General features: G+C 27.0%; 3 protein-coding genes across 4 annotated transcripts; all 3 read left to right on the top strand.

The window, feature by feature from the left end:
• Nucleotides 1-75: 75 nt before the first annotated feature.
• LOC112686471 (cell death specification protein 2-like) lies at nt 76-11,078 on the top strand. 2 transcript variants are annotated; one of them, XM_025558757.1, is made up of 4 exons: nt 76-695; nt 3,919-4,045; nt 4,136-4,323; nt 10,753-11,078. In XM_025558757.1, the coding sequence occupies exons 2-4, from the start codon at nt 3,976-3,978 to the stop codon at nt 10,930-10,932; spliced, it is 438 nt and encodes a 145-aa protein (XP_025414542.1). In that variant the 5' UTR covers nt 76-695; nt 3,919-3,975; the 3' UTR covers nt 10,933-11,078. The 2 variants fall into 2 exon arrangements, with proteins under 2 accessions (XP_025414542.1, XP_025414536.1); XM_025558751.1 differs by lacking the exon at nt 76-695 and adding an exon at nt 2,704-2,968.
• Nucleotides 11,079-18,701: 7,623 nt separating this feature from the next.
• Nucleotides 18,702-21,103, top strand: LOC112686463 (RNA polymerase II subunit A C-terminal domain phosphatase SSU72). Its single transcript, XM_025558743.1, has 6 exons — nt 18,702-18,939; nt 19,032-19,151; nt 19,644-19,787; nt 20,375-20,514; nt 20,751-20,869; nt 20,937-21,103. Exons 2-6 carry the CDS (start codon nt 19,072-19,074, stop codon nt 21,036-21,038), a joined length of 585 nt encoding a protein of 194 aa, XP_025414528.1. The 5' UTR covers nt 18,702-18,939; nt 19,032-19,071; the 3' UTR covers nt 21,039-21,103.
• A 1,917-nt stretch (nt 21,104-23,020) lies between these two features.
• On the top strand, nt 23,021-25,891 carry LOC112686517. Its single transcript, XM_025558847.1, has 6 exons — nt 23,021-23,086; nt 24,146-24,353; nt 24,492-24,603; nt 24,662-24,807; nt 25,401-25,622; nt 25,797-25,891. Exons 1-6 carry the CDS (start codon nt 23,021-23,023, stop codon nt 25,889-25,891), a joined length of 849 nt encoding a protein of 282 aa, XP_025414632.1.
• Nucleotides 25,892-26,741: the final 850 nt, after the last annotated feature.

The following is a 26,741-nucleotide window of genomic DNA, read 5'->3' on the forward strand; positions in this document are numbered from 1 at the left end:
TCAGGTATCGATGAGCTGGATATTTGTGACCACTATAGGAGTAAAGTGAGGTTGAAACCAATTGACATAAACAAAGGATTTAGAGGTCTGATGCTGGACACTTCTTGACACTAGCATGGAAAACTCAAATCGTAAGGTGAAATAATTGCACGTAGTAGTAATTTGTTACAAGATCATCTTTAAAAGATCTCGGTGGTCAGTGTGTACCTATGACCAAGAGTTTGATACGCATTTGCTGACAGCCTATGGTATAAACTAGCGAAAAGGTTTAGTGTCCTTGTTATAAAGGGAAGTGTGACGGGATGAACCTTGGACCGGTTCTTTGAATATTTGACTTAATTAAAATGTCAATGATATATTATTAGATTAAGCCTAAATTATTTGAATTATGTTGTCTGTGCGCATATCAAAATAATTATCATATTGTTTATTGGTTTTAACATGTTACATAATACAGTGGTATACATAACTACAATTTATTTATGACATGTTATATATTCAAATGATGCACATCATTACGCGTGCATTACAGTCAGGTACAGGAAAAAGTATTAGGTTCTTATAATATTATTAACACTTAATAATAATGTGAAGAATAAAAAATATTAAGAAACTATAGCAATAAACTATTCATTTTTTAAATACAATAATTTTGGCAGCATGATTGTAAAGAAGATTCTTTCTATTCAAAATTAGTAAGTATAATATTTATCAAATTTTAACGTTTTCTTAGCTGTTGTGTATCAAATTTAAATTGATAAGATAATTGCATAATATATCGATTTGTAACTTGTTATTTTTTCAATGATGTTAAAACTTTTAAAATAAAAGAAGCTATTATTTAGAAGAAATAAAGTTGAGTACAAAATATATAAGGCACTGTGCATGTATACTACAGTTAAATAATGCAGATTTAGTATATACCTACTCTTAATTCACTAAAAAACACGCACCTATATTAAATGTACATTAATATTACTGTTACATATTACCTTATGTAACCAATTTTAGAAGTATCTATATTGAATAGATTAATTTTTAAAATTCACTTTAATTTTTCCGACATGAAGGATAAAAAAAAATAAAAATGTTGACATAATAGTTGATTTCGTTTAGCTTGCATTGGTATTTATTTTGATGCAATGAGTAACCTTAGGACTAGTGGCTTGAACATTTTACCAATATAAGGTTAATTTTAAATTGTTTTACCTTCAATTAAAATTAAAAATTCAGAAAATTCAACATAATCATATTTAGTTTATAAATATTTAAAGTTATAGAATCATTTATGAAATACTTACGTCATCATTTTCACGATTATTACCGATAATTTTAATTTAATTTTCTTACTTGGTCACTCATATATTTCAGTTTCCTCGTATTCAATCATGTTTGATACACATTTATTATGTTTAATGTATTACACAATATTTTGAAGTAGTAAATTAGCATTTATCATCACATACACATCAAGTAATATAATGTACGAGTATATACCGTGTATAAAATAAGACGTTTAGGTATCATTACTGTACCCCAAATGTGTATTTGTCAATATATCTTTTCAAACTTCTCGGTTCTAATAATTTGTATCTATTAATTTCGTAGTACTTACATAATTAGTTAAACGACATCTTAATCAAGAATGAACTTTTATACTAAAAAACTTTCCAGCAATTTTCAACCTTTTGAAAAATGTATAAAGGTTAATTTAATTTAATTTTTAAAATTAATTATTATTATTATTATTAGTATTAATATATATTTAAATAACAACTGTGTAAAGCTTAATCGCTCGTATTTCTTCGAGTTCAATTTAATTTGGTGGCATATTTTTCTTATAATCAACTAGTTATAGTTAGTGGTATATTTTCCTTACCTAGGTACGTGCAATGCATTTATAGGTGTAAGTACCAATGTATAATTATAACAGTGATTTAGGTTTCTTATATGATGATTGTAAGCTATAGATAATTAATCACTTTTAAGTTAAAAATTATCCATGAATAAATTCTGAAATAATTAAAACCTAACGTTATTGTTTCGTGATCGATTATAGTAATAATTATACAGAACTACATATATACCTATGTTTATATATAAAAAACCGTTATATTTTATCATACTATATAATGACACTAACATAAATAATAACGGGGCATGAACACAATTTAAATCACTGAATTTCTTTCGGCTATGCGATTTTTATGAAGTACACTTAATTTCATATTTTATATATTATGTTAATAACAGGTTAATTGTTGAATTTCGTGTTTGCATTATTCCACGTTACGTTAGTTTTTGGTGTTGGAAAAAAATAGTCCGATTACGATAGCAAAATTGCTGTACTAGTAAATTACAAAAGTATAATGATGACTCCCTTTGTGCACGAAGATAGATACGTATATATCATGCGCGTCTATCCCCCAAAGTTAGTATCATTTGGACTGAGATACAAATGATTTTGGTGTTTGGAATCACGTCTGATAATTGCATGCTAGGTTCTACCTATGTATATATATACAAACAGGCACGCACGCATATACAAATACGCACGCATACACACACATACACACACACACAAATTTAAGTGTGTTTGTATGTATATAAATATAGATAAGTACAAAGGTATAACAGAGTATAAATGTTATAATACGAGTATATTAATTTCGATTTGTACATGAATCATAAAAATGACGTTAAAATAATACCTACACGTAATTATAAATACAAAAACAAATCCCATATATTATATTGTATACGTTATATATACAAATTTATAAAAAACATTATGTAACACACCTCCAAACGAGTCATTTCATTACCGTTGCTTCCCAATCGTGTATATAATACGAGTATAATATTATATCGTTTGCTTTTCTCTTAGTCCACAGTTGTTTATAAGCATCTAATATAGTGACACTGCAGCAGATATTAAAACCGTAAGGCCACTATCGTCGATTTTGCTGTAAGTAAATCAAAAGAGGAATAATTATATAATATTCAATTTGAAGCAATAAAATGCACCAAATGCTATATAATCTGTTTGCATTGCGTGTTTATTAATTTTGACAATATAGGGCAATATAGAGGGTTTTCGGCAAAACTCAGTGAAACGGGGGCTACCCAACTACATATTTGGTGCTATACACACGTCTTAAACTTAGTCATTTGCGATGTTACTGAAAATAAAGTAGAAGCATTATCTTTGTTTGGTTTACTCAATAGTTGTGCTGTATTTATTAGAGGATCATACAAAATAATGGATATTTGGTTAGAAAATAGTTCTAATTAGAACACTAAAATATTAAACAAAAAATTCCGTTAATATAAGTTAGTACAATGTATGCATAATATTACATACTATATTTATTTTTTAAAATATGTATATATATATTTTTTTTATTATAACGAACAAACACCGCGACTATTGATCTGACAATATGTGTATTGTGTAACGGTAAAAGTTAACTTATAGATGACAAATTGAATTATAAAAAATAATCTATACATTTAAAAACTATTGCCAACTAATAAAAATAATAAAAATATTTCTGGAAATAGTAATTTAATAAAATAATAAAAAAAATAATCGTAATAGTTAATACATTTTACATAAGTTGTGAATTACTGCTACAGTTGTTTTCAAAACTAAATTTATTGACTGACATATAGTAGGTAATATATGTTTGTAGTTTCCATATTTACCGATGAGTTTTTAATATAATTATATATATATATATATATATATATACATATTATATACATATTTATTATATTATTTAACATCTATATAGTTTACATTATATTGGTTAGTAATTTAATATGTTTACAGTAGTAAATTCACATGTATATTAACAATTTATAAATAAGTTTTTATAGCGTTACATAATATTTTTAATGTTCATTGAAATAAAGCAACAGGAAAATTTTCGACGTGCTGTGAACCGAAATAATATAAGATCAGACTACTGAATGGATTCATTGATTTTGAGCCAAAATAACACTAGTTTAAATTGCCATTCCTGTATACTAAAACACTACGGTATCTATTTATTTCTCATTTTTGAATAATATGAATGAATCAGGTTTAAATAATATGTATTACACTATCATTTGATTATATTTTTATTAGATCACAGAAAATGGCAGGGTTCCAACGAGTGCAATTGTAATAAATTCAATGCATCACAAACGCAACAACGACGATTGAAAACGGACACTCCATGGGAGAAAAAAGACGATAAATATTACGAGAAAAGAAAAAGGAACAACATGGCTGCAAAAAAATCCAGAGAAGCTAAACGTAGAAAAGATAATGAAGTGAGTGTTATTTTGTTTTTCAATTTGCATATAATACCGTTGGATAAATCATAATAGATAGTAGGTAGCGATAACATAAATATATCGAATCTTAATAGTAATAAAAAAGAAATGCATATAGTTACAGATAATTCAAAAAAAAAAAAAAAAAAAACTATGTAAGTATCCTAATAATAAATAACTGATTACATAAAGTTGATGTTATATCATGAACTAGTTTTAATAAAAAAAAAATGTAAATAAGATACATTTAAAACGTTTGAGAAATAATGAATCTTTATTATACAATTATATCAATCTTATTTTTTATATTATACGAGTATTATTGTATATACTTTTGATATGATAAGCTGGTCGACTATAGGTTTAACATGACACGATTCTATTTAGCTCGAAACTAATAATTAATTTATAAAAAATAAATATGAAAGTTTAGAATCTAAAAATAAATCGTATTATATAAATGTATATAAATTAACATATTTATTTATTTATTCATAATAACGGACATAAATTCCAAATCTTAAAGTCTAAACAATTTACAGATTGCTAGAATTTTGATTAAAACGTTATAATAAAAACTTAAATTAGTAGAACCAATACTATATTATAACGAAAATATATTATTTTAGTGTTAACTAAAGGATAAAAATAATTTATCCAATTATACTTATAATTTCTTATTAATTATAATAATAATTTTATTTATTTATATTTATAATATATATTTGTTGAGAATTTATAATCACTGAAATTAAACGAAGATAAATTGAAAATTAATTTGCTAAAAACTAGTGATGGGAACGATCGAGTGAAAATAATCGAGTAACTTAATCGTTTGAATTTATCAAGTAACTCGATTATTAGAAGGAATAATTTAATGATAAGAGTTAACTACTAAATTAGAAATTACTAAATTAGTAATTACTATTAAAATATTAGTATAAAAATATTGTATTATCATATAAGTCAATAATCATTATAGACTTGCAACATTTCTATATTATAATACCGTCAAATGGTTATACTTGAGGCAGCGGTACAACTTGGACCAAAATCATATGTTTTTATATTTCGCGCCATAAGGCCATGGTATCAAGTTATAGCGTTATCGCACTATTTTCAATATTTTTTTTAAAAAATTTTCTTCAGAAAGAACTTAAATTGAAGATCAGAAATTATTAGTAAGTATATTTAATATTTATTATAAAGTAAGTGTAATTTGTTAAGCATTTGACATACCTTAATAGTATTGTATAAACAAGAAAAAGTATTGTTTTTTGAGTGATGTGATAAATAAAAATAAGTTTCCAATTTATGTAATTGTTATATTTTAATATTTATTACATTAAAACTTAGTAGATTGTACATACCTAGTAAAATTAGTTTAAAATACATCTTTACCTATTTGTTTTTACTAGTGTTTAATTTGAATTATATAGGTATAATATAATATGGCTGGCTTGATTATATTAAGTTATCTACTTATTGATTTTTTTTTTTTTTTATAAAATAATATATTTATAATTTTTCTTTTAAAGAAATGGTTGGACGAAAAAAGAAAATTGGAGCAACACTATATAAAACATATAATGAAGACACACTTCAAAGAGCAGTACTTCTTGTAAAATCTCATAAATTGACTGAACATTAAGCATCTGAAGAGTTTGGCATTTCTAAATCCACAATTGACCACAAACGCCATGATCAAAATTTATCACCAGTTGGAAGACCCTGTGTTTTGAACTATGACGAAGAACAGGATTTAGTCAAAGGTCTTATTGTAGCTAGTAAATGGGGATTTCCATTAATCTCACATGACATTTCTCATAATTTATGTGAAATTTTAAATGTTAAAAATGTTGTAAATGGGAATTACATCTGAAAATATTATAAAATCAAGACTGATTATGTATTGCTATTCTCATTGTTAAAATATGTTAATTAATTATAATTTAAAATAAGTATTCTGATTTAATAGTAGACTGATATAACATAAGTCATAATGTATTACCTACATACCTAGGGTTTTTAATTTGTATAAATATTGTTTTGTTTTCAACTATAAAAATATAAATAATGTGAAATATATAAATCTATAATTCAATTGTTTTTTTAAATTTATTTTTAATTAGTGTACATTGTTTCAAAAATAAATGCAAAATGTTTTTCTTATTTAAAAAATTCAAGGAATCTTTTAAAAATATTATTTTTTTGCCCCAAATAAGTCTTAGTAAAGGAAACTTGGTTCTTGTATAATATATGTTTGCCCCAAGTTAAACTTTTATGGTACAACTTGGGACAAGCATAAAAAATAAATAAATAGGAGTTTAAGAAAAAACTCAAATTAATAAAATTTTCATAGAACAAAGTAAGACCCAGATTTTTTGTAATCACATGAAATTCCCTAACTTAAATAGTTTTTAAGTTACCTACAATCATAATTTTATAATGCCCCAAGTAACACCATTTGACGGTATCTGTTCAATAGTTTTGATAAATTTATTTATTTATTTGATAATTTCATTCCATATTTCTTACGTTTCATGTTTGATGTATAAAGTTAGTAAACAAATTTATTTCTAGGTATTTACGTAAGTAGCACTTGGTTATAATACTTGTATATAACTTCTAAGTATAATTTATAAATTTGTATATATATATATATATATATATATGTACCTTGAGGCCACGGTTTTGTAAACAAGACCATGATATAGGCTACATATACATTAATATAATTTATGATAAATATAATATATTTATCATATTATATGTATATATATATATATTTATATACGAGTATAATAAATTCAAATATATCGGTTTAATAATAATGAATGTCTTCATTTCCAACGTAAATAAGTGTTTTATTTTAAAAATGTATTTTGGTTTTGTGTTTATATAATAATAGTGAATTGTCTCGTAGATTAAAATTATTAAAATAAAAAAAATATTAAGTAAGTTCTATAAATTATTTTTTAACAAAATTTTTATTTTTTATTCATAAGTCGATTATTGATTGGTTTTTTAATCAGTAATTTTAATATTTCAATTATTTTAATTAAAAGAATATCTCGATAATAAGAATTATTTCTCGATTTATTTTATTTTAATCAATTGAATATTTCGATTATTTTAATCAAATGAAATTTTCGATTATTATAATATTTCATTTACTAGGTACGAGTAATATCTCGATGGTTGAAATTATTCAATTGTTGCCATCACTACTGAAAACCTCAAATACTCGTAATATCAATTAGTTGACAAAGATAGAACGGAGAGGAATTAATTAATGCTTAATTTATTAGAAAGAACAGATGTAGTGTTATGGATGAATAGCGGTTAAGATAAAAATGAACCGTCATTGATCTTAGATCGATTGAATACTTAATATATTATTATTAAACGTATAGATGAAATCCCTGAATACTGTGTGTAACTGGGGCGGGTCTTATCACTAACCAAGGGAGGGTCTAATGGAGGTTTAAGAATTTAGTTAGTTGGTTTTTTAAATCTACATACAATTTTAAATTACAGAATATGTTTTGAGTCCCTCATAAGTAAATCATTTTTTTCACAATAATGACAAAGTTTAAATAGTTACATTATTGGTATCAATTTTAATCCGAAACCATTTTAAAATATAGGTAAATATATATAATTAACAACAAAAGTGAGCTATTTATTTATAAAAAAATACATAAAATAGGTATCGTATTCATCAATGACCATTGACGATATATTATTATAATTATTAATATATAATAATATTTTGCTTTGTAAAATAGATAGCTTAGTCCCAATAGGGGAGGGGGCTAATGCCCCCTTAGCCACTCCTTTAAATCTGCCCGTGGTGTGTAATAAGTATTTGAGAGTAACTAATTTGATCATTTTATTTATTCGTATGGCAAAAAAGAAAGCGAGTAATAATATTTATGATAATTATAACAATTAATAGAATATAAAATTAATAAGGCTATATCAGCAAGACAATAAGTGTAACAAATGACGTACATACGGTGGGGGGGGTCCGGGTTCGAACCCCCCAGGGCCAAAAAAAAAGAAAATTGTTTTATTATTGATGACGTGTAATATATTCGTAGTTTCATTATTACGCTTTGAACTTAAAATATACAACTATACAAATATTATGATAATTAAATAATTATATTGATAGGTGTTTGAAAAGTTTTGTTAACTATGCTGTTTTTATATTCCAATAGCTATTAATTTACTGTAATGTAAAAGTAAACAGTAAATTGGTAAAAAAGTTGTATAATATAATATATATTTATAGCAGTTATTTATCTTATTTATCTGTGCAACGAAAAAAAAAAAGATAACAATTATTTTTGTTAAACCCCTCCCCCCCAGAGTAAGGTTGAATGTAAGCCACTGAGTATAACAATAAAAATATGCATTACAATAACAATAACAACAATGTATATGATTATATATTTTTGGCATACGCCAGGGCCGTCCTGAAGATGAAAATCAAGGGGGGGGGGGTAAATAATATGAAAAATGTCGACTACAATTTTTTTACTCAATATATGTAGTATAACTAACTATATGTAGTCGTATTTTTACTTTTTAACATGTATATATGTGTCAGTGTCGCGTACGTTCTTAAAATTGACAGTTTAATTATATATATAATAATATTTTATATTGTATAATAAGTAGTTCCAGGGCCGCTCTTAGGATTTGCGAGGCCAGGGGCCAAAAATCATTGCGAGGCCATCCTGGTTCTCACCCTCTACTTAAATACTTAATTATAAATAGAATGTTTTCTTATAATTAAAATTTTTTTAATTTTAGGATAGCGAAAAATTAAATAATACATTTTATTATTCGCTTATATAAATTATTATAATATTAGGCGTTAACTTTATTATTGATGTTTATATAAAAAAAAAAAGTAGAATATTGAAATACAAATATATAAATCTAAACAAAATTAATTTTCCTTGCTTTTGCTTCTGAAAATGTTGCAATTAAATCACCATAATCTAAATTCTCACAAATTTCATTTTCAATTGAAATAATGGCAAGGTCAGAAAGTCTCTCTTGAACCATAGTAGTCCGCAAATAATTTTTAATAATCTTCAGCTTTGAAAAAATACTTTCGGCACTAGCTGTAGTTATTAGCATTGTAAGCATAATTCATAAAGCTATAGAAATATTAGGGAATGAATTGCAAAATTTTTATTTAATAAAAAAATAAGTTCAATAAAAAATAAAATAGTAATGATTATATTAAATTGGAAATTTAGTTAAGTGCCATTAGTGGGTGGCTTCTTATTCACGTACTCATGTATTATTTTAACCCTTATCAAATATGCTAATTGTGCAAATTGTACAGATTGTATATAATATATACAATCAATATATATTATATTATATATTATATAATATATTATACTGTGTAAAATAAAAAAAAAAAAAAAAAATTGGAAATATTATTTTCTGTATATCAACACCAATTTTTTTTTTTTTTTTTTGAAAACATAAATGAGTGTTATTAATATTAAAATATAAGTGTGAAGTGCTGAAAAAATGTAAAAAATAATGATGTTGCATTTTAAAATCTATTGAAAAAAATGAGCGTTAAATGTTAAAAAATATAATGAACATACATTTTTAAACTAAAATCATTAAATAGGTAGTTTATTTACAATCTTTACATACAAGGGCACCCATGTGGGAGGCAAGGATGTCCCCCCCTGGGAAATGACAAAAATCTTGGAAAATTGTTTACTATGATCAGAAAATATTTATTTAAATAGAATTTAAAAATTTAATTTAATATATGAAAATCTATAATTTGTTTATGAAAAATAAATTTATTTAGTTTGGAAAATCAGGCTGTAAATAACAATACGCTTTTTCGTTTCTATTCTATAGATAATTATCAATTCTTAAAATATTGTATATTTCCAGAAATACGGTATGTATATGTGTGTGTGTACACAACCATAATATTTATATAATATATGTAAATTAATATTTTAATAAATATAACTCATGTTTTAACTGTCCAATTTATATTATTAATTAAATAAAAATTTCAATAAATTACTTTTATGGTAAATTGGTTAAATAATTATTATTTTATAGTCTTCCAGTTTGATATAGCTATATAATGTAATATTATAACGTAAAATTATAAAGCCCTTCCTAAATCGTGGGTCATTCCTATTTATGAATAGATTGATAAATAAAAATGTTGTCCCACCCCTTAAGAATATTCCTATGGGTGCCCTTGTTTACATATAGGCATTACAATAAATAAATCTGACAATTGTGTAATGTAAATAATTTAAAAAAAGATTATAGATAGAATGGAAAAATCACTCAATTGGTGACATCCCATGAAATATCAAAAATATAGTAAAATTAAAAGCCAACTATTATTTTCAGATGGTTTTAAAATTATTTCTTTTGGAAAAAGAAAACATGATGCTGAAATTCAGATTGAGCGCAGTTACTGATGAATTGGAAATGATAAAAAGAACATTGATGTTTTACAATTCAAATAAAGTTATTTGGCAAAATAACCCTCAGCCATCTTTTCCAATCAAATCATTTCTTAGTTTGTAAATATGTAGTTTTATTTCAATAAGAATATTAGTTAAAATTGTGGAGATTAAAAGTAGTTACTTTAATTACCGCATATATCTGGTCGTAGATACACTTAATATTATATTATTTTAGCTCATAATAAATACATATTATACATATCAATGCACTTCATCAAAGATTATTGTAACAATTAATATTAAATTTGCTTAAATAATATTATTTTTTATTATATACAACAGTAATATACGATAAAAATTATTATGAATACTTATAACAAATAGTCAATTATCAAAATATAAGTCTTATACTATAAAATACAATAATATAAGAATACAGTACAGCCAGTAAATTGATAAATATTATAATAGTATACAATTTTATTGTACTGTAACTGTGTTCAACATTTTGATTTGTATTTTATAATTTTTTCCCAAAAATAATAAAATCAACTATTAATGTTTATTTATGTAACTCATATTTATGGATTGTATGTATATCATACAATTATAATTAAAGAATATATTTGCTATGTATTATAATGTATGTATATTAGTATATGTATATTAGATTACCTGGGCTCGGGAATTAAAGTATTTGTTTTTTTATGGATTGATTCAAAATTTAGTAGTGTTATAGAAGTGTATGTCAAGTTATAACACGTACAATAATGAAATTTGAAAGTGCTTTTTTTACTTCAAGAATTTTACATCTATTGCTGGGAGGGGATAAGATCTAACGTAGCCCATGATGCATCTTAAGCAAGAGCTTTGAATTTTATTAAGTCTTTTCCAATTCGAAAATGATGCAGAACCAAAGAGGAAACAGCCATAGTCAAATTTGGAACGTATGATGGATTTATAGATTAACAAAAGATCCATAGAATGAGAGCTCCACCAAGTACTAGTAATGGCCCTAAGAAAATTAGTCCAACGAGAGTCAAAGGAGATGAAAGATAAAATGTGCGGTAGCCAGCGTAATTTGGGATCAAGAGTAATACCTTAATAAGTGGTATTATCTACAAAAGGAATAACATTATTATCGAAATACACATACGGGGGATTAAAATATCTACGTTTTGTAAAAATTACAGATTTACATTTCTCATAGGCGACAGAAAAGAATAGGTCAATTAAAATATTGTTAAGTTCAATGAAAGCGAGATTAAGAGACTCAATGGCAAACTCGAGAACTTTATTAGAAGAAAAGACAACAATATCATCCGCATAAAAAAGGCAATTATAGTCGAGACTGGAAAGGTGATTTGCAATCGTGCTCATATAAAAGTTAAAAAGTATCGGACTAAGGCAGCTACCTTGCGGAAGACCAGAAAAAGTGGTCCGTGTGCATTGTGAGCCGAAAGGGGAAATAAAAGATAGACTCCTAATAGAAAACAGGGAGAGGATAATATTAAAGAAGGTGGGAGGTAAACCAATGGAGGAAAGTTTGGAAACTAAAGTAGGAATACTAACAAAGTCAAAGGCACCACTAATATCTATAAAAGTGGCAACAAAAAATTCTTTAACATTAAAGGAGTTGTAGATATTACCAATTAACGCGGAAAGGCATTCCATGGTGCCCATGCCTTTCCTAAAATCAAATAGATTAGGTGATAATATGGAATAATATTTCAACCTCCAATCGAGCCGAGTTTTGAGATTATGTTCGAATTGTGTGTTCATCACAGCTACTTGTGGTTTTATTTCGCTCTCTTATTTGTGAAATTACCGGTCAATGCTACAGTGTGATTACATAATGTTGTGCTCAGTATGTAATGAAGAAATTTTTCAAGGCAACAAGTTAAAATGTACTGCCTGTAAAGAATTTTTACATTTTTCTTGCGCCAGCTTAGAGAAGCATTATTTCGAAAAATGGGGAAAGCAACAAAGGATATTTGGTGTTGTGCTAACTGTAAATCTGGAACGGTTTGTAACATAGCTCTTAAAAAGAATGTAAACTCTAGTGATGGGTCCAATTAACCTCTTACTTGCTTAACCGAATCGGTGAAGTTTATGAGTGCTCAATTTGATGGTTTCTCTAAACAGCTAAGTGAGGTCCTTAACACTATTAAAGAACTAAAAGAAGAAAATAAGTGTTTAATAATGGAAAACAGTAAACTAAATAACAGCGTAAAATATTATCAAAGAAGGTCAATTTATTGGAGCAAAAGGCTGTGAGCAATAATGTGGAAATTATCGGTGTACCTGAATCGCCTAATGAAAGTTGTGTGGAAATTGTTAAGAACATTGCGGACAAGTTGGGAGTACATTTATCTGTAAACAAAGCCTACCGTTTGTATTCTAAGATTTTAAATAAACCTAAGAAAATTATTGCTGTATTAGACTCGATCGATAATAAAAACAAAATAATGGAAAATATGAAAATTAAAAAATTAAACGTTAATAATTTTAATATCAACTGGGGAAATGGAAAAATCTTTATTAATAATGAACTTTCACCTTTTAACAGGGATCTCTTTTATAAAGTTAGAATATTTGCTAAAAATAACGATTTTAAATTTACGTGGTACAACGACTTTAAAATATTTATAAAAAAAAATGAAAATTGTAAAGTAATTATATATGATGAAACTGATCTGGTAAAGCTTCAGTAAAATCATCATCCTAGTTGTAAAATAAACTTTGATAAATAATAATCATATCATGAATGACTATATTGTATTAAGAAATTATTTGGATTATAAAACAAAATATTTTGATTCCTTTTCTCAATTCGTAAAAATTCATAAATATGTTAATGGTGAGTTCATAAGTGTTTTCTGTAATAATATTAGGAGCATTAATGCTCATTTTAATGATTTTTTATTTTTTCTTAACAGTGATACTAATTGCTGTAATTTAGATGTAATAATATTAACTGAAAATTGGCATAATGTAGAATATTGTAATTTTAAAATTGTTGTTGTTGTTGTTGTCGTGTCCGATAATAAAAATGCCAATAACAATTATATAAAATAATTACATCAAATAAAATACTAATAATAATAATAAAAAAAAATATACAATAAATTAATTTGATACGTCTAATAAATTACATTTTTTGGTAACGTTCTATATGTTGTGTTGCGACCAGTAAGCGGCCACCTCTATTGCATTTGTGTTTGTCAGAATCAGATCTTCCCTGGTGCATTGTGTTGGAATCATGGTACATAACAAAAGGTGTTCATCGGTGTGTCGTTCTCCACAGTCACATGAGTCATCTTCTCCATTAAATTTCCATTTTATCATGTTAGCTTTCGTCCTCGCCACCCCGGCTTTCAATCTATTAAGAGTTTTCCATAATGGCCATGGGAGGTGTCCACCCATTGGGAGTTGTTGTGTAATCTGAGTCAGTTCTTCCGGTTGTAGCTCATCTTGCCATTTTTGTAATCTAGCTTTTTGGGGGGATTCGTGCAGTTCTTTTGCCGTTTGCATAAAACTTTTTCGGGATTTAAGTCTTGTGTTCGCGATTTCATGTCCGAACATAGGGTGTCTTTCGTCCTTTATCTGTTTGGTTTTTTCTATGTCGGTGGTTACTCGTCTTCTAATTTCAGGTGGAGCTATGCCTGCTAGAAGGTATAGCTTGTGTGTAGGCGTTGGTCTAAGACATCTCGTTATGATTCTACAGGTATCGTTCAGAGCTACAGATACATTTTTGGCGTGTTTGGATTGGCTCCACACTGGACACGCATATTCTCTAGTTGAGAAGCATAGGGCTATTCCTGTTGTTCGCATGGTGTGAGGTTGTGCCCCCCATTGGCTTCCGGCAAGTTTTCTAAGTAGGTTGTTCCTTGCTTGCACTTTCATTTTAGTTTTCGAACAGTGCTCCTTAAATGTCAGTGTCCTGTCTAGGGTGACACTAAGATACACGGGGTAATCTGTGTTGTGCAGTGTTTTTCCCAGCCATTCTATAATAAGGTGTTTCTTGGCATCACGGTTTCGTAGGTGGAAGCAGCATACCTGTGTTTTATTTGGGTTTGGTTTTAATTGGTTATTGTCATAGTAGTTGGTCATCACTTTAAGCGCGTTTGTTAATTTCTTTTCTACATCATCGAAGGTTGTATCTTGAGCTGTGATTGCTAGATCGTCTGCATATAAAAAGTGTTTCGTGTCTCTCGGGGTTGGCTGGTCGTTTGTGTATAGGTTAAAAAGTATTGGTGCTAGCACACTGCCTTGTGGTAAACCGTTTTTTTGGATTCTCTATCTACTCCACTTATCGTTCAGCTTTACCGTAAATCGACGGTTTTGTAGTAGTGAAGCAACTATTTGAACGAATTGCCAGTCCCTGGTATAGTGATACACTTTTTGTAGCAATTTATTATGGTTAACCGTATCGTACGCTGCTGTTAGGTCAACGAGAACCGCTCCCTTTATCTTTTTGTTTTCGAAACCGTCCTCTATGTGTTGACATATGTTGAGTACTTGACCTGTACAGGCCTTGCCTGGTCTAAAGCCAGCTTGTTCCGGTATCAGCATTTTGTCTATTTGGGTTTTAATGCGGTTCATGACCATTCTCTCATATAATTTATAGGTGTGGCATAACAGTGATATTGGTCGGTAACTTTTTGGATCACTTAGATCTTTTCCTGGTTTGGGAAGGGCTATTACTTTAGACTTTCTCCAGCTTTGAGGTATATGTTTTCTATGAAGACATGTATTTAGTAGTTGGAGTAGCCATCGACTCGCTACTGGCCCGAAGTGTATAATTTGTTCTTTTGTAATTTCGTCGTACCCAGCCGCTTTCCCATTCTTCATTTCTTTTAAGCTAGTGATGAATTCATTTATTTGGAAATCGTGGTCGAAGATGTGGGATTCGTTGTTTTTGTCTCTTATGATTTTATCCCTCTTGATTTTCATTCTGGGTTTACCATTCTTAAGTAATTCTGAGGCAACCTGATTGGCAGTGACATTTATACAGGTTCTGTGGACAGTTGGGTCTCCACTGAGCTTTTTTATTAGGCGCCAGGCTTTCTTGCTATTTTTCGTCATGTCAGTGTTTTCAATGAGATCGTGCCACTTTCTGTTTTTGTCTTCGCCAAGCTGTATAGTAAGGGTTTCTCCTGCCGTAATAGTTTCATCGCTAAATGGGTCGTTTTTAAACAGATCTTGGTATATTTCTATCAGCTTTTCAGTCTCCTTACTTAGACCTGGTATGTAATTTTCTCTGCAGCCGCGTAGTATGTGTTGTCTAGATATTTTCCTTACTTTATTCGCAAATAGTTCGTAGTTTTCTGGTGTTGGTTCTAGGTTCTGAATTTCTTTATCGATAGCCTCCCTGTATTTTTCCCAGTTAGCTTTTTTGTAATTAAATCTCCTCTTGAATGGAATTGATTCAGACCTAATTACTTCGGTTATTTGTAGTTTTAATGCTCTGTGTTGTGTTTTTGGTATGGGAGTACATACATCCTTGAGACATTACTGGCTTATGTTACTACTTACGAAGATTAGGTCCGGGTTGTATCCTCTTTTCCAACGTCCACTATTAAATGAATAAGGAAGCTTTGGATCGTGAATTAGGTCAAGTAGCTCATTTTCAGCCCATTCTTGCACCATTTCACCGTTTTGATCAGTTTCTGAGTACCCCCAGGTGGGGCTGTGGCTATTGAAATCTCCGGCTACTATTTTTGTGGAGCTATTTTCAAAATTTGATGGTTTTTCAAAGGTGAAGTCAGCGTTCGGTGGCTTGTATATCGATGTGATTGTACATTTTTTAGTTTCGATGGTTAGAATTTCAATGTTATTTTTGTGGCTGAATGACTAGGCCCGGCCTAGCAAATATTGCACTTCCGTAGAGTGCGTTTCGATTTTTAGTATTTCGATTATTAGGTTCATTCCCGGGATTCTTGGACGGATACTAGTTTCGTCACGGTGCGTCTCTTGTAAACACAAAACATCACATTGGGTTTCCGTGCATAAGGTAGCAAGTAGTTCGCTTTTACACGCTGAGAAACCCTCGATATTTTATGTTAGCACTGTAAATGCCGTGGCATTAATAGAGGTTGGTCCTGGAAAGGACCGTTTCGAGGAGCTATATGGCATTTTTAGCACCGGTGTTGGCAGAATTAGTTAGCTGTGGGGATACAGCATTAACAGGGGAACCACGTGAAGGTTTCTGCCAAGCCCCCATTTTAAAATTGTTTTTCTCGAGAGTTAAAAGAAACCAAAATGATAGTATAATTGTATTCACTAGAACACATTTATGTATAGAATTAGTTGAATATTAACATACTGTGGCTAATCTTATGAAACTAAGTTTTGTAATAAATAATACTCCATTTTCCATTTTATGTGTATACAGGTCCCCTTCAAGCGATATCAATGAATTTTTGCTCATTTTAGATAACATTCTAAAAGACGAAGTAAATAATAAAGGCTATCAAATTATAATTGTTGATATGAATATAAACATTGTAGGTCCAAGTTTCACTAATAACGAATATCTTGATAAAATATCAGAATATGGATACGAATCATTTATTAATGTGTTTACTAGAACTCCGCTAGGCAGCAAACATTTTTATTTAGACCACATTTTTGTCAAAAGTAATAATAACGTTAACATTATCGGTAAAATTGAGGCAGATGTGATTCAAACCAATATTACGGACCATTTTTCAACAGTTATAGGTATTCAAATTAATAATCAAAATCGACAAAAAATTAATAACGTATATAAGACAATAAATTACAGCGATCCGAATGAAATATTAAAAAAAGAAAATTGGAATGAAGTGTATATTAATAACAATGTCAATGAATGCTATTATATTTTTATGATTAAGGTTGAAAGTGCTATAAGTATGACCTCAATAACTAAAACTGCCATTTCTAAAAACAAATGTCTAAAAGAGTGGATGACACCTGGCTTGCTTTGCTCTCTACGTAATAAACAAAAACTATCCTAAAAAAATTCTTAAACACCCAAGTAATCACAAACTACGTGCACACTACATACTTTATAAAAATAAATTTTCAAAAATTTTAAGACTAGCAAAAAACAATCACTACATAAACAAATTCAAAGTGATTTCATATAGCCCAAAATTAACATTTAAACTGATTAATGATGTAGCTAGTACAAATTGCAAAATTAAAAATGATGAGGAAAAACATTCAATATTTTTTAGTAATGAAAATATCAATTCATCTGTAAACCCAATTAGGGTTTCCAATATTTTTAATAAGTATTTTACAACCATTGGGAGTAACCTTGGAGGCTTGATAAATAAATCAAACTTTCATCATGATGAACCAAATACAACTGAATCTTTTGATACGATTTTTAATAAAAAAGTTAGTGTCGACGAAGTTTTATTAATTATCAACAATTTAAAAGATAAAACAGCAGTTGGACACGATAGCATATCAGTTAAGACATTAAAACTCATAGCACAAAATATCTCATTACCATTAACCTATAGTTATAACTTAAGCATATCGGAAGGTATATTCCCAGATATATTTAAACTAGCCATTATAAAACCATTATATAAAAACGGTGATCAAACTCGGGTAGGTATATATATATATATATTATATAAGAAAATAAATAAATATTCCATTATCGCGTAATCCGTCGCTGCAGTTGTACAAATTTAAACAAATGTCAAATTGCCGCGCATTTAATCAGCATAATATTTGATAAGGACAATATTGATAACACTAACTAATGACGTCATGGATCCGGAGTTTTTTCCTGCGAAGATCCATTCGTCATCGATGGCCGTCCTATCATGAGCTATGGACCGTTATCACTACTCTTATCACCAATGACAAATTGTTTACCACTCATCGAGATAAGAAGAATGGATAACAATTCAAAAATTACAATGACAAAAAATTAAAACTCTTCGGGAGTACCACGAATATGAATTATTCGCAATAATTATCAATGATGTCTCAACACTAGTTACGAAATAACTCCCCAGTTTCCATATTTTTTGGTCGTGCTATGTCGGAATGTTAACGTGACGATCAGAATAAATCTAAATTTTATACCCTCAGCAGATCGTGTATCTCGAGCTTCTAAGTAAGTTATTAGTATATTTTTAGTAATACGCAATCAACAACGTTGTTGAAATGAAATTAGGTCGTTTATATGTTTCGATTTTTTTTTGTAAGATATATCCTATTATACTGACGAGAACATAACAGTTGTACTATGCCGAACAGTGACTTTTTTATTGCCGTAGTGTGTTCGAGCAACATGAATCGAAGTATGGAAGCACATGCATTTTTAAGGTAAGAAAATGAAATTTGTCTTCAATAACATTTCTAATCCACAAAAATTGAATGTTCTTACCAAATTTAGCTATTACTGCTGGTATTACTGAGTGATAATTTTCATGATTTTTTATATTAATGCTTAATTTATTTTTACTTTTATCAGTTAATAATTGTTACATTTAACTCAATATTATGATTACCAATTAAATGGTATTGACTTTTTTAATAAACTTAACTTTTATTTTATAGAAATTGCTTTTATACAAATAGTTATATAAAAATTATTGCAAAAATTTAAAATCTTGGTAATGAACTGAACCAAGGCGTCTTATTTGTTGATTAATGTTTTATTATTTATTTGGAAACTCATTTTTGACTGGCTTGTTTATTGTACTCAAGTCTTAAATTAAATCATTTGAACTTAAATTTTAATGTATAGTCAAAATATATTATAAACTGTATTGTTGATATGAAGTATATTTAATTAATTTATGTTTATGTTTACAGTAAAAAAGGTTTCAATGTTCGATCCTTTGGTACAGGTGACAAGGTTAAATTACCTGGAACAGCACCAGACAAACCAAATATTTATGATTTTGGATGTTCTTATGATGAAATTTATAGAGACCTATATAATAAAGATAAAACATTGTATCCTTTTCTATAATAGTTAAGAGTAATTTATCTAAATCATAGTAAGAATTGATGTTTAAAAAAAAAAAAAAAATTGTAGATAATATCCAAGACAATTTAATAAATAATCTAAATATTATTATTTAAAATTTTAGTTATTTTTCTATTTTTAAATATTCTTATTTTACATTAAAATCGAAAAAATTAGTTATAATACTCCGTGATATTTATTGTAGGTGTATTTGTTATTTTGATCTGTACAACATTTATTTTATTTATTTATTATATTTATTTTTTATTCAGATATTTGTTATTTTGGATCAATGAGCTTTATTATTTATATTAATTTGTTTTATTGTTTTAAACATGATTGGCGCAAATTTATTGAGATTTGAAAATTATTATCAAAGATTTTCCATTGATTTTTATTTTTTTATTTTGTTTATCACAGTTAATATTTTGTTTTATTTTTAAATAGTAATTTCTCAATTTTTTAAATTCCAAAATTTGTGTTAATGTTTAGTAATTATGCTCTTTAATAAATAAATAATGTAAAACTAATAATTAATTTTTATCATTCTTTCTTTAACACATTATTTGTTTAGCTACACACAAAATGGTTTGTTAAATATGTTGGACAGAAATCGGCGGATAAAGCAACATCCAGAAAGATTTCAACTGTGTGATGAACAATTTACCGTAGTCATTACTTGTGAAGAACGTGTGTATGACCAAGTGTTGGAGTGTATGTTAAACTAAAATATTAATGCTGGATTAATGTTATTTTCATTAGTTTGAAAACTTGATGGAATCAGTTTTATTAACATTATCTGTTATAAACCATGATAAGATATAGCTGATCTTTGTTTTTGTGTTTTATGTCTTTATTAGTTTATGAAGTCATTTAAATTATAATTGTAAAATAATAATGTTATTATATATTACTAAATATTAATAATTAAAATAATTTTCTCTGTTAAGATTTTGAAACTATTGAAAACTTTGGAAATAAGCCAGTTCATGTTATTAATATTGACATCCAAGACAATCATGAGGAAGCAACTATTGGTGCATTTTTAATATGTGAATTAGTTACCTTGGTAAGATAAAGAATTTGTTCCATTTTTTATCTTAATATTTATAGAATTTATATTATTTTTGTTTCAGATATCTAGAAGTGATGATTTAGATAATGATATTGATAAATTAGTTGTTAAATTTGAAGAAAAATGTCAACGGTTATTGCTTCATTGTGTACTTTTCTATTAAGTGATAAATATAGAAATTAATGATTATTTCTAATGATTTAAAATAAAGTAAAATACATTTTTTAATTTGACGTACAATCAATTTTTACTTTTATAATTTAATACTAACTTCAACTTACTTTTATCAGATCATTTATAAATTTGCTGATGACCAACTTTGGCTTCTATTGAAATTGTGGTATGCGTTTAAAAAATTATTCATTTAAATTATAATAGTTTAATTAACCTTTAGTTTTACATTAAATGTATTGAAAATTTTTTATGCGCTAATGTATCTTAATACATAATATTATTATTATTATATTATAAAATATTATTAATATTATTATTTATAATATAACATAATATCATAATATTTTTGATACTATTAGTTATTATGTTCTAATGTTTTTTCTGTACTCTTCTTATAGCTCCATCAATTTTTCTTTTGCTTTGCCACTTGCAGATTTTTTCATGTAATATATTCTTTCATCATATTCTTTCAATGATTGTTTAATGCTCCACTCTCTTGTTTTATTTTATTATTTTTATAACCAGAATAATTTTAAATTTTAGCATGCTATTAGGTTTTAATTTGTACATAAATTATTGAAGTCATACTTTTCCATCCTTAGAGACTAATAACACGACTATTTTTCTTTGGTGTACTGACACTGTACTACTATTTGTTCATAAATCCTTTTTTTATAGTTTTTACATATCATGAATGATGATTTATGAAAAATTTAAGGAAGCTTAAATAAAAGTATTATAATATTTGTTGGTCCTTAACACAGCTGTGATTAATATATATTTTTATATATTTTGCACATTTCTATATATTTTCAAATTAATACAATTTTCTTTTTATTAATGAATGTTTAATACATAGATGTTACATACTAGTATATTTAAACTATAAATAAATTTCAAACAAGTATCAAATATGATAAAAAAAAGTTCTTAAAACTATGTAAATGTGTACTGGTATGTCATATAGATTCTAGGAATATATTCTGTTAATTTAACTACATTCAGTTAAAAATATATTGAATTTTATTCTATAATGCTAGAATACAAAAAAATTATAGTTCATAAAATCTTATTATTTTGAAATGTATTATGTATAAGGGTTAAATTGTCAATGTTTTGAGACTGCAGTAGAGTTCAGAGTTATGAATTTTTTGTATTTATTTATTTATGTATTTAAGATCTAGTGAATGCATGTATGAAATTATGGAATTATCAAACTTTATCAGAAACATTGATTAAATTAAAATGAGCTGTATTCAGTCATTAATTAAAATTTAATGATTACTAAAATTGTTTTGTTATTTGGTAAAAATTTAAAAAAAAAAATATTATTTTATTTATTTTTGTTATCTAGATCAGAGATTAATGTCTAGATGAAAAACCTTGAACTAATTTGAATTTAATTTAATCACAAAAATAAAACAAATTTAAGTCAATATTAGAAAGGTAGATAAATATTTGAATTTATTATAAAAATATATGTTAGACATGTAGGACCATTCTATACGATGAATTCATCTTAAGTGACAGTATTGAATTTATTGTTACAAATACTGATATAGCAATTAATGCCCTCACAAGTTCTATCTAATTAGTATCATACGTACTATATGCTATTGACTTTAACCAGAGCCGTATTTAAGAGGTGGTTCGGAGGGGCAATAGCTCCCTCTTGAATATGCTAAGGGGCGCTAAAAAATTTACGGAGATTATAAATAAGTTTTCGGAAAAATTATAAATTATATTAATAATTAAAATATATTATAGTATAAAATATTAAATATTAGCTAATTGACAATTGTACAATATTGTTATTTGTTTCCCAATCTACCGCGGAATATTACTTCGGCCTCCGACTTCCGAGTTGAAAACCAGAATGTTTTTTCTAAAAAAGTTTTCTCAAATTGGAAATATCCAGAAAAATTGAAAAAACTTGAAAACTCAGAAGGACATAAAATTTGTGTATTCAAAATGAAACAACGGGCAATTGATTTAGGCCGAATAGACACTACAATTACTCGTCAGTTAAAAGTAGAGGCAAATTATTGCATTAACTCTTTGAGGGGCGATGGTTAGCTAACTAGAACTAACCACTTATATAAGTATTTTTATTATTTTTTTGGCGGTGGTTAGCAGCTATGACCACATAAATACATATGTTGTATGAATAAAATATTAGATTGTGCTGTTGTTTGATTTTTTTTTTTTTGTTGGTGAACAACAGTATTATTATTCCGAATTTAGTGATAAACGTATTTATTTTTACACTTTTATAAATTATTGTAAATATGTTTTTTCTATTATTTTTTTTGTTTCTTCCATTATTATAGTTTATTAATTATTATACATTATATTTGTTATCATAATCAATTTTAGTATCAATTCATATAATATGAATAAATATTATTGTTTTGCAAGTGGTCAATAACAGTAACCACCGCGCACCTCAAAACAATTTTATTTTATTTTATACCTATCAAGTATTTATTGATTATTCCTATAATATAGTTTCTTATACTCATAACTTTAAGCCTCTTATTTAACTCTAAATAATAAATAAATAAAAAAAAATAAGTAAATAATAAATAATAAGTCTAACTTATTATAAAAGTAAAAGTTGCCTATTTCTTATGTATGTTCCTATACTATTTTAGTTTTAAAATATAATATAATTGTTTGTATTAAAAATTGTTATTTAAATCAAAAAGTTTAAAACATATTGTATTATCAAGTAAGCAAATGTAGGTAAAATTCTTATAACTAGTTATGATAAAAAAAATGTTTTGTTATACTTGATTAATATTATGATATATAAATCTGTGATAAAAAATATGTTATTAATAATACTCAAAAATTACCTAATATGAAAGAATTTATTAGTTTTTAGAGTATAATATTATGATGTATGTTATACAAATTCATTGAACATTTTTGGCGGTGGTTAGTACAGGTAAACTTTTCTTGGAAAATTCGTAATTTTAAAATATTTTTTTTAGTAATTTTGAATTTAGGTATTAATAAGAAACAGTTTTTACAAAAAAAAACTTAAAAATGTTATTGTATCATTTACTGTCCCTGAAGGGTTTTATTTCATAGGTAGAGCCTGCCCCTCAAAGAGTTAATGTGCTAACTCGAGTATGTTCTGTAGTGAAGTCATTAGCTAGTCATGGATTACCATTTAGAGGAACTGAAGAAAAGTATGGATCTTCTGTTGCTAATAGTGGTAATTTTATTATGGCAATGGAATTAGTTGCAGAATGTGATCCTTTTTTGTCTCAGCATATAAGTAAATATGGGAATCCAGGTAATGGAAATACATAGCATTTATTTTTTTATACTTATGAGCAATTCATCAGTATAATGTCAGGAAAAGTAATAGAAACAATAATTAAAGGAGTAAAAGTGGTAACATACTTCTAAATTAGTATTGATTCAACCTCAGATGTAACTCACATTGACCAACTTTCTTTTATTATAAGATATGTATTACCAATTGGAGAACCAGTGGAACGTTTTATTGGATTCATTGACGATGCTGGGCATAAGGCAGAGTCGTTAACAGGCTATATTTTTCATATTGAAGAAATATGACTTAAATGTTTGTTTTCTTAGAAGCCAGTCTTATGATAACGCCAAAAATATGTCTGGCATATATTCCGGTGTCCAAGTAAGAATTAAAGATGTTATTTCCTTAGCTGATATTGTTCCCTGTTCCGCTCATTCGCTAAATCTCGTTGGAATGTATGCTGCTAGTTGTTGTGAAGAAACAAACAATTTTTTTTCATTTACCCAAAACCTATATGTTTATTTCTCATCTTCAACTTATCGCTGGAGCTAATTAAAAAAGTACAATAATTCCACTAGATACTCATTGGTCTGCTCGAAATGATGCTTGCCATAGTTTGAAAACAAATTGGGCTGGCGTGAAAAAAGCATTATTAGATTTGAAACATGATAAACTACAGAAACCACTTACAAGATCAAAAGCTGAGGGACTACTTCGACAACTTAATAGACTAAAAACATAATTTATGACTGAGTTTTGGAATAATGTACTTCATAAATTTAATAAAACAAGTAAACTATTACAGTATGTTCAAATACATTTGAGTGTTGTAGTAGAATTATATAATTCATTAGTTGCTTATGTAAAATCTGTACGAGAAATGTTTCAAACATGAAGATGCAGCAAAAGAAAAATTTATAGATTGTAATAAAATTTCGGAATTTGAAAATAAACAAAGAAAACGAAAATAACATTTTGATGAATCCAATGATCCTAGTCATACATTTGATAGCCAAAACAATTTTAAAATTAATATATTTTATGTAATTTGTGACAATTTAACAGTTGAACACAACAAAAAGAAATCTGCTTATGACTGTATAATATCTAAATACAGCTTTATTTTAAAAATATATGAACTAGACCCTTCAGAAATACGTGAAGATGCAAAAAAATTGAGAAATATATATAAACAAGATCTAGATGAATCTTTTGAAAATGAATGTGTTAATTTTCAAAGTGTATTGAAATTAACCATCAACCTTCCTAAAACGCTACTAAACATGAGTAAATTTATAAAAGAAAAACAATTAGTTACAATTTTTCCATACACTGATGTAGCTTTAAGAACGTTCCTTTGTAATTTGGCCTCCAACTGTTCAACTGAAAGGTCTTTTTCTACTTTTTTTCTTCTTCTTTTTCTTTGAATAAAAAATTATTTAATATCATCTATGTCTTCAGAAAGACTTAATAGTCTTGTAGTTCTAAACATAGAAGCTACTCTTACAAAGAGCTTAAATTACTCAGATGTGAAAAAAACATTAGTAGCAAAATAAGCAAGAAAAAAAAACTGAAGTAATGATTTTATATATTATAATGTATGTATTAGTATGTTATATATTTTATGTTTATTTTATATTTTATTAGTATGTTACCTATATTCTGTTATTTTTTACCTATTATATTATATTAATAATATTTACCAGTCACTGGATTTACTTGTTTTTTTTTTTTTTTTTTTTTTTTTTTTTTTTTTTTTTTTTTTAATTTTAGTTATCTAAATACCAAATTAGATACCACAAATCCTTATAATTAGTATTAGTAGTATTACTTATCAAATAGTATTAAATTTAATTATAAGCAAAATGAGGGGCGCTAAAATGTTGTTGCCCACGGGCGCCAAAATCTTAAATACGGCCCTGACTTTAACCTGTATAAACGTAACATACTAAAGGTTCGCTCAAACCGAAGCGTTAGCGGTAGCGAAATTTAATGTTCATACTTTTTAATATGAATGTACTCACTATCGCGATATTAAAACCGCGGCGAATATGTTACCGCAAGATTGAGTGCTATATTTTTATTTTTCGCTGCAGACACTATATTTTTCGCTTACTGCTGTGATAATCAGTTGTAAATTCTCAACTATGAGTTATCTACATTTTATTATTAATAAATTAATATCTATAGAAAGCTTATCATTACATTTTATGATATATTTTGACTTTATATTCAAACAAATGTCTATTTATCGTAATCGTACACCTTGCAGTTGAATCTAACGTCGTAATGTTTGAATGTATGATTCTCTTATTTAAAATGTATTATTTATAAAAAAAAACGACCAATTAAGTTGAACAGTTAATAGCTATTTGTTGTTTTGTACTTTAAAATATTAATATTAAT

The sequence above is a fragment of the Sipha flava genome, unplaced genomic scaffold, assembly GCF_003268045.1.
Source record: "Sipha flava isolate LNK unplaced genomic scaffold, YSA_version1 108_pilon_pilon, whole genome shotgun sequence".
In the NCBI taxonomy this organism is placed as follows: Eukaryota; Metazoa; Arthropoda; class Insecta; order Hemiptera; family Aphididae; genus Sipha; species Sipha flava.